Source organism: Tetrao urogallus, assembly GCF_951394365.1.
Source record: "Tetrao urogallus genome assembly, contig: scaffold_111, whole genome shotgun sequence".
In the NCBI taxonomy this organism is placed as follows: Eukaryota; Metazoa; Chordata; class Aves; order Galliformes; family Phasianidae; genus Tetrao; species Tetrao urogallus.
Genome location: NW_027638784.1, coordinates 23449 through 32538, shown reverse-complemented (window position 1 = coordinate 32538; position 9090 = coordinate 23449). Strand labels below are relative to the sequence as shown.

General features: G+C 53.6%; 1 protein-coding gene across 1 annotated transcript in view; it reads left to right on the top strand.

Annotated features, from left to right (window-relative positions):
- Positions 1-2481: 2481 nt before the first annotated feature.
- LOC306957752 (cyclic AMP-dependent transcription factor ATF-7) overlaps positions 2482-9090 on the top strand; it is a gene marked incomplete at both ends in the record, with an annotated part of 29392 nt that continues 22783 nt past the window's right edge. Inside the window, one exon of the mRNA XM_079551220.1 lies at positions 2482-2529. Within this exon, the coding sequence (XP_079407346.1) occupies positions 2482-2529 (48 nt within the window). The remainder of the gene's footprint in view (positions 2530-9090) is intronic.

The following is a 9090-nucleotide window of genomic DNA, read 5'->3' as shown; positions in this document are numbered from 1 at the left end:
TCATCCCACACAATCATACAAGGGTGACTTAAGCAGTGTGTAAACACTTCCAGCACTGAGCTCTTTGACAGCAGGGTGTGTTATGGCTTTTCTTGCAGCTCGGTGCCCTCACTGCTGGCTCCGTGGGGCAGCAGCATCACTGCTGTAATGTGGGCTGGCCTGGAAGCCTTCGGGTCTGGGGTTGAAGTTTGGGAGCCCTGAAGGCTCAAGGGTCTCCTTATGCTCCAGGAGGAGCTTCCAGGCTCTTAGGATGGCCGTGCTGCTATTTCCATCCAGGAATCCTTTTCAGACATTCAACCTCTGAGCCCCACAAGTGCAAACTTGTGCCCCCGGCTCTGGAAGCAGGGAAGCAACTTGTCAAAGCCTGCACGAATCAGTGACTAAATGCAGAGCGGAGAGGCTGGAAATAATGACTTGCTTCTACTTTCAGTGTGATGGACAACGCTGCCTGCAGCTCGTGTGCTGAGTGCCGTGAGGCACAAAGTGAGGCTGTGATGGGAAAACAAGATCCAGGCTGCCCAGCACAGCACTTATCACCCCTTTAGTCGCTCTGTATCCTCATGGCAGAGTTTTACCAGCCCCTGTACTGCAGTGAAATGACTCCAGTGCTGAGCTACAGCATCCCAGCTGTTATCCTTTGTTCTTCCCTTACAGGAGGAGCAGTGACTGGGTGGCCCTGTGCTAGCACTGGTGAGCAAGGATTGTCTCTTGCCTCACCCAGCCTTGCGTTGCTCTGCTCAGCTAACAGCAATATTAGATGCTGTTCTTCTGGACTTTGAGTGCAGGTGACGCAACGTATGAAGACTCTCTGCTTCCCTCCTCCTTAAAAGCTGTGGGTGCCACATCCCTGCAGGTGCTCCTGGCCGTGGCTGAGGCCCTGGGCACCGCATCTGGTGCCTGATATGGTGGTTGGCAGCCAGCCCACGGCAGGGCTTGGGGTTGGATGTGAGATCCCTCCCAGCCCAACCGTGCTGCATTCCATTTGCAGCGTTGTGCAGTCAATGCGAGCAGCGCTTTGGTACCGGGGGAAGGTTTGACCTCTCCATCTCTCCCTGCTCGAGGCTGCGTTGTGGGTAAAGCTTCATCTTCAGGGCTTCTGTGTGCCTTCAGAGCAGCTGCTGTGCTGCCCTGTGCTGGGGCATTTGCTGGTATTGCATCTCCCTGCACAGTGCTGTCGCCTCTCAGTGCCCCACTGCGCCTCAGGTGGCACTGGGACGTTTTTGCCCATCTTTACTGTTACTCTTGTCCCATTCTGGAGCGTTCTGTTCCACTCAGGATGTTTGTGGGTCTGTGTAGGTGTTGCCATTCTGCTCCATAAATCCAAACCTCGATGCTGTGGGATCCCCCTCCTCCTTTTGGATGGGGAGCAACGAGCAGCCGCTTCTGCACGGCTTTGGGTTGGTGCTGTGCTGTGCTGCAGGGAGGTTCCGCCCTGCAGCCACGCGTTGGAGCCTCGCCTGGAAATTACCAAAAGAATTTCTTTATTCCTCCTTAAACAACATCGATTTTGAGCAACAGGGGACCATTTTGCACCCCGTGTGCTCACCCTGCGCTGCAAAGTCGCGTTCTCAGGGCACCGTCCTATACCCAGCTCCTAAAAGCAGTGCCTCCCTCCCCATGGATGCATTCTGGTTGCTGTGCTTTCTGCTCCTGCACCCAACCCTGGAGCACGGAGCTGCTGGAGCAGCCATGGCATTCTTTGCAAAGCAAAGGGAGAGCATTTGCTGCGTGATGGCTTTTTAAAACGCCGCGATGAAAATAGCAGTGGGTGGAGGGAATGGTTATTCCTCCAATTTGGGGCGGTGGGGGCGGCTTTATTTACTCTTATTTCTTATTAATAAGAGTGGCTTCACTCGGAGCATAATAGGAGCGAGTGTTTTGTTATCCTTGGCTGTAATCTGTGATAAACTGCCCCTGCCGTCAGCCTCGTAGTTTACCCACTAGGGAGCCGGATTATTGCCTTGTAAAATGGAGCACCACTCCTATAATCCCTTAATTAATTAAATGACAAATTTTAGTTCTCTCCCATTGAAAATATAACTTGCACATAGAGAGGGCTTGGATTTATTCCACCGCTTCGCGCTCGCACGTTGGGTTTTTTCCCCCCCCCAAAGACCATCGCTGCCTTCGCTCACTGCAGTGCAGTGCGGGGTCGAAGAGGTGACCGATGCCTGGGGGTTGTGGGAGCTCCGTGTGGGGCAGCCCCACGTGGTTCCCAGCGGCCCTTTGCCCACAGGCAGCACTTTTCCCATACATGAAAACCAGCAGGGCCCTCCACACGCCTCATTGCCGGGTCGGGTTGATCTCTGCTCCCCGATGGCGACGCAGGACGCGGCGATCTCCTCCTCCCTGATTAATTACAGTCCTGCACGTGGCTGCTTCTGCTCCAGGTATTTTAAATCCATTTAGTTTTTTTTCCCTCCTTATTTAACAATTTCCTCTTTTCTGCTCTCTCCCCAGCGTAGCTGAGCTGCATGAAATATGGGCGACGACAGACCCTTCGTGTGCAACGCCCCCGGCTGCGGCCAGGTACCTGCACAGTGTGCTTTATTGTGAACGTGTCGCTGTGAATCAAAGTGGCTGTTTTATCACTGAGGCAAAGAGTTTAAAGGCGGTGTTTTACGTGATCACTGGAGGTAATCAGATCGGAGGATTTGCAGTGTGTAAATCCCGGTTATGAGCGAGCTCGAGCGCTCCAACGTAATGAAACCTGCTGTGCTTTGTGGTGTGTTGTTATTCTGGCCTTGTGTTCCGCTGCACAGCGCGCACTGATCTCCATTCACGTCTGCCCACAGCGCTGCTGTCTCCTTTCAGGAGGGCAGAGGTTCGCTCTGTGTGAGTTGAGTTCTTTGCCATCTGCCTCAGTTGATGGTTTGTGTTACGCAGACCCCAAACTGTCGTCGTCTGTTCCGGGCTTGACAAAAAAACAGAAGGGAGAGAGAGAGGGAAAGGGAGAAAAAAGACCCCATTGTGAATTTTTGCTCTGTGGGTGACAACGGGATGAGGTTTAACAAGGCCAAGTGTCGGGTCCTGCACTTTGGCCACAGCAATCCCATGCAGCGTTACAGGCTTGGGGATGAGTGGTTGGATGACTGTGAAGAGGAAAGGGAGCTGGGGGTGTTGGTTGATGCTTGGCTGAACATGAGCCCACAGTGTGCCCAGGTGGCCAAGAGGGCCAACAGCATCCTGGCCTGCATTAGGAATGGCCAGCAGGAGCAGGGAGGTGAGCATCCCCCTCTACTCAGCACTGGTGAGGCCGCACCTCGAGTGCTGTGTTCAGTTTTGGGCCCCTCACTACAAGAAAGACATTGAGGCCCTGGAACGTGTGCAGAGAAGGGCAACGAAATGGTGAGGGGTCTGGAGCACAAAGATGAGGAGAGGCTGAGGGAGCTGGGAATGTTCAGTGTGGAGAAGAGGAGCTCAGGGGAGACCTCATAGCACTGTACTTCCTGAAGGGAGGCTGTGGTGCAAAAGGCTCTGGCCTCTTCTCCCAGGCAAACAGAAGGACCCGAGGAAACGGCCAGAAGTTGTACCAGAGGAGATTTAGGTTGGATATGAGGAGAAACTTTTTCTCTCAAAGGGTGGTCAGGCGCTGCAATGGCTGCCCAGGGAGGTGGTGGAGTCGCCGTCCCTGGTGGTGTTCAAGAGGCGCCTGGATGAGGAGCTACGAGATGTGGTTTAGTGCTTGTGGTACTGATAGCAATGGGAGGGGGGTTGGACTGGATGATCTTGTAGGTCGTTTCCAACCTTGTGATTCTGTGATTCTGTGATTCTGTGACAAAGTGGAGTCGGCTGTGGCCATGCAAAGTGTTGGTGGAATGAGCTGCAGCCGATCCCAGCGCTGCGCCGCTGCGTGCTGCGTCGGTGGGAGGAGCGGAGCATTGCACAACCCTGTGTGTTCTGCTGCAACGGGGACTGGGAGGAAGCAGCACAGCCCTGGGTGGGGTGTGGACAGCTGGCATGGTCTGTTCTGAAGCGTTCTGACCTCAGAATGCAACTGTTAGGATGGAGAGGAGGGGGCTCCGTGCCTTCAGTGAGGCCTCCGGCGCTCCGTGCCCGCTTTGTGCTGCTGGCCACAACCGCATTGGGAGCTCTGACCCCCCGCAGGATCCCCCCGTCCCCCTTTTAGTTGGAATTAAGGATCACATTGCATCCCGTGCGAATTCTGTGACGTTTATTTTTGCCGTGCAGAAACAGGTCCAAAAAAAAGGACTCAAAACCTGCAGTTTTGGGGACTGCGGCTCTTTAACCGGCAGCACTTTGGCTCTGCTGCACTTCGCTCCCATCCACGTGCAGGTGATCTCCCTTCTTTTTTTTTTGTAGGCTGCTTTTTATCCTGAACTTCTTTGCCTGTGAAATTGTGCAAGTCATTTATAAAATGTATTAGCTGCATTTGAGCACTTAATGATGTGAGCACCTCAATCATACAACCTTAAAATCGGATTCAAACAAGCAATTAAGGCAAACAACAATGTATTTAAATTTAATCTCCTACAATCTCCCACAAATGACATATAAAGGTGGTTGCTTCCTCCTTTCGCTGTTCCAGACTGCTGCTTATGGGTAATTCTGACAATTCTTCATGTTAATATTGAAATGTTCGAATCCAGGTAATTCATCCCGCTGTGATTCATTGTGATCCAGCCTGACCTCGCGCACGGCTTCCTGGAACGTCCTTCAGTACCCGTTCAAACCAGAGCATGTATGAAATAATGATGATCCAAGCTTGATTTAAAATATTTCCAGCGATGGAGAATTCACCGCAGCCCTCGCTTAAGTTGTTCTAACAGTTAATTGCTCTCTCTGGTAGGGAAGAATTGCCTTATTTCCAGTCTGGACCTGCTCGGCTGCAGCTCCTGGGCTGCGGATCTTGTTCATTTTTGTTTGTTAGACAGCAAATCCTTCCTGGCAAATCTCTGTGGGTGTTTACCGACCGCTGGAGTCACCCTTTGCAGTCCTTCAGACTGCACACACAGCCCCAGCCTCTCCCTGTAGGTCCCGGTGTCTCCTGTGAGCGGAGCAGCAGCACGGAGAGATTCTTCCCGGCCCGACAAAGAGCTGTGCTGGTGCTGGAGGGGCTCTCCTGCAGCATTCAACCACTTTTCTCATTCTTTAAGACCTCTGGGTGCATTTTGTATACAAGTACTGCTGAGTGGGCAGCTGTGCTGGATGTTCAGCCACTTTGGTCACCAGGGTCACTGTGTGTGGGGCAGTGCCTGCTGGCTGCGTCCCTTTGCCGTGGCTCTGATGTCTCTGTTCCTTTCACTTGCAGACCTCTGATCTCTTCCCCGATCCATCAACGTGTTTTGGTCCCTGCAGGCTCCAGCTCCTTTGGGTGCATCCCCCATTTCTGGGGGGGATCCCGTTCCCAAGGACGTGGTGCCAGGGCCCCAAACAGCCGCAGTGGCTTCAGCTTCCATCACCAGCAGGCACAGAGCAACCATCAGCGCCGTTCCACTCCGAGTGCTGCGTCCTTCCCCGTGTGAGCTCTGCATTGAGATGCGCAGCAGCACCAGAGGTGACAGGAGAAGGGAGAACAGAGCCAGGCTGACCCGAGCAGGAGACTGAAGGCAATCACCATGAAGCCAGTGGTGATTTTTCTCACTTCAGCTTAAAGGCGAAAGAATTCTTTTGTTTCCCAGTGCCGTTCCTTTGACCCGTCGGCCTCTTCCTTCCCTCCTTACCTCACACCACCCCAATTCTTTGGCTTTATTCCTCTTTTCCCTGCTTTCCCTTCATTGCTTTGGGCACAAGGAGGCCGTAGGACTGAATTTCCCGGGCAGCAAGGAGGGGGAAATGGGAGCAGCCACCAAAAATAGATGCGCTGATCCCTGCCTACCCCCCACATCACCGCGGTCAGTGGGACTCCGGGGGGGGGGCCGTAAACATGTTGTGGTTGCTAGGTCTGTAAGGGCTGTTATTTTGGGATCCTGTGTGTTCCATCGCTTCCCAACAGCACGACTGCTGCGACACAGCTGACTTCTAAATGCGCCCCATGCTTTTAACAAGGGTTCTTCCCAAGGTCGTGGGCCGGGTCCTTCTGTGGGTTGATATGGGACCGTTCCTCCCTGACCCCTCCCCTGTGCGCATTGCAGGGCAGCGGGCAGCTGCTGCCTCCTCTGGCGCAGGGCTGTGCCTGCACCGAGGCTCCTGTTGAACTCATTAAGCAAAACGAGGTGCTGCACGCCGCTAATCATCGTTAAAAATCTCCTAATGCCATTTATTGTGCGGAGATGAAAGTCAGCCTCAGCGCAGCCCTGTGCTCGCTGTCAGCCGACGCGCTGCCGGTGAAGTTGGAAGGTGGCTGAGTCTGTATAAGGATACGGCTGTGACTCATTAACACGGGGTAATTAAAACTTTGGCCGTCATGCTGAAGGGATCCAGAGCCCTGGTCTGTAAGGGAGGAGGGCAGTGGGTGGTGCTGGGCTGTGGGGCAGTTTGGGGGGGTTCCTATCAGGGTCCATTTCCCTGCCAGCACAGCCAGCACCTCTCGCCATGCCCGGGGTGGGCAGCAGAGCGCTGTGAAAGGCACTGCTGGCTGCTATGCTGCCTTCTGCTGCCCTCCCAAAAAGCTTTGGGTGCTCCAGAGCTGACAAAGCATCGCAAGAGAGGAACATCTTTACCAATAGAGGTGTTTGGTCCATTCCGATGCCCGGACAGATGGAGGCCCATCACACCGAGCGGCTGTGCACGGAGCAGGGCTTCTCCTGCCCTCACACCCCACACCATTTCCCTCCTCGGAAGCGACGCAAATCACCGCTGTGTCCTCGTTCAGCACTGCAGTTATCCAGGCCATTTCCTCAAACAATCGTTTGCTTTTTAAACCCGCCCTTAATTTAACAATTTATTCCCCTTAAGCCCACGGCACCGAGGTGATGCTCGTGCAGCGTCCGAGAAACGCAAAGCCCAGAACTTTCACGAGGCCAGACAATGATTTTTCTTCTTTGTGCTTTATTGTATCCTCTTATCTTGTCATATAATAGAAATAATGTTTATGGCATTGAGGCCTCAGCATCACTTGGCATTTAACCAACCTCAAAAGCAGTTTATTGCTTTGTATACTCTGCCACCATGACCATTATCCCTTAAATCTCTATTGCTTTGTAATATACGAGGCAACAAACGGCTTCAGCGATTGGTTCAGGGTGGGACCGAAGCTAAGGTGTGTTTTGTGGCTTGTATAATCCAAACGAATATGGATTATTCCTTTCATACAGGGCAGAAGGGGGAAGAAATGGGCAGCTTCTCCCCCTGAGGAGCATCCCAGTGACGAGCTCTCCTTGCTGAGGTTCTCACTTTGACGCGGCCTGGGACATGCGTGGTGCTGGGGCAGCTCAGGTGCTGCTGTGCCGTGTTCTGGGCTGTGATTCGTGCTGATATTTCTTTGTCCCAGCATCAGGCAGGGAGCAGCACGAGGGCTGAGCCTGGCCTGCGTTCCTGCAGAGGCTGAACGCCCTCGGTGGGGGCAGGTTGGATTCAGAGCAATGGAGTGCAGCAGGTAGGGAGGTGCACAAGGCAGCGCAGGGTGAGGGAGAGCGGCGCCTGCACCGGTCTGCTTTACAGCCGAGTGTTTTCCACTTTAATTCGTGGTGCTGATTTAACGGCCCTGCTGGGGTCTGTCTCCTGAGGCTCCATTCCTGGCACTGCTGAAGGGCAGCACGGGAAATTCAGAGGGCTGAAATCAAATCTGTGAGCGGCGTCAGCCCCATTGGCGACCTGTTGTGAGAGCAGGCAGAATTTAAATGGCTGTTAAGCAGAGTTATGGCACCCCGTCCTCCTGTAGAAATCGTTCCTGTCTCGGCACTGCGACTGAGCAGGGCTCGGTTTGGGCACAGATTGGTTTTCCTAGAGAGCTCAGGCTCCTGGCAGCCACGGGTTTAATGAGGTCGGTGCTGATTCGTCTTTGGAAACCTGAGCTGATGAAGCAGGAGGGCAGCCGATAGCGTTGGTCGCAAGCGGGCTGGTGGGGATGGACAGCCGTGGGGTGGCACAGACACGGTGCCAGGGGGCACCAGGGGGCCCACACAGCTCTGGATCCCACGTGGAGCAGCTCCCAGCCATCCACGAGCCTTTACACACAGCCCTGCCCGTCCCCGAGGGACAGCATGCGGCCAGATGTCAAAGTGAAAAATGGTGGATGGGGGAGCGAAGAGTTGCCTTGCCTTGCCTTGCCTTGCCTTGCCTTGCCTTGCCTTGCCTTGCCTTGCCTTGCCTTGCCTTGCCTTGCCTTGCCTTGCCTTGCCTTGCCTTGCCTTGCCTTGCCTTGCCTTGCCTTGCCTTGCCTTGCCTTGCCTTGCCTTGCCTTCCCTTGCCTTCCCTTGCCTTCCCTTGCCTTCCCTTCGCTTTTCCCTATGCCTGGGCACAGCCACCCCTGTCCTGCACTTAGCATGCAGAGCCACGGCCGCCTGCAGCCCCTCTGGTTCGCAGAGCTGAGCCGTAAAGCGCGGTTTTCCTTCGCTGCGTTTTCAATAGGAAGCCAAACGTCTGCAGCTCCGCGTCTGCTCACATCTGCGGCCCTTTTATCTGCAGCCGCCAACGGCCCAGGTGAAATTCTGCAGAGAAACATCTCGCTTTAAAGGCCTTCCATCACTTCCCAGGAATGCAGGTTCGCGGAGTTAATTATTTATTTCCAATTAAGGCCCTTCCAGCTGCGGCGCCTGCACAAATGGCTGCACGTCGGCAGTGGGGAAGGAGGGCTTGCTTTGGAGCAGCTCTGGGGTTGTTAGCACCAAAAAAGTGCCTTCATCTGAACTGCAATTCGCGTGTGTTGTCGGCGGAGCGGAATGATCTCCCCCACCTGTCACGAAGGTGTTTTTGGAGGTGGGGAGAGGAGAGCTAATTTTGAATAGTAATCAGCTGGAGAAGGCATCTGAAACCAGTAAACGTTTATTTTTTACACTCCTATAACTTAAAAACGGCCAAACCAATTTAAACCAAATTGGATAATAAAAAATATTGCTCCTAGGCTGAGCCCCTCTATGCCAAGTTCCAGCCTAGAATGAATTTTTATGACCAAATTATAAACCCCCTAGAAATGAAGGCTTAAAATGGAAATGTTGACAGACCTTTAACTACAAAAGCACTATAACA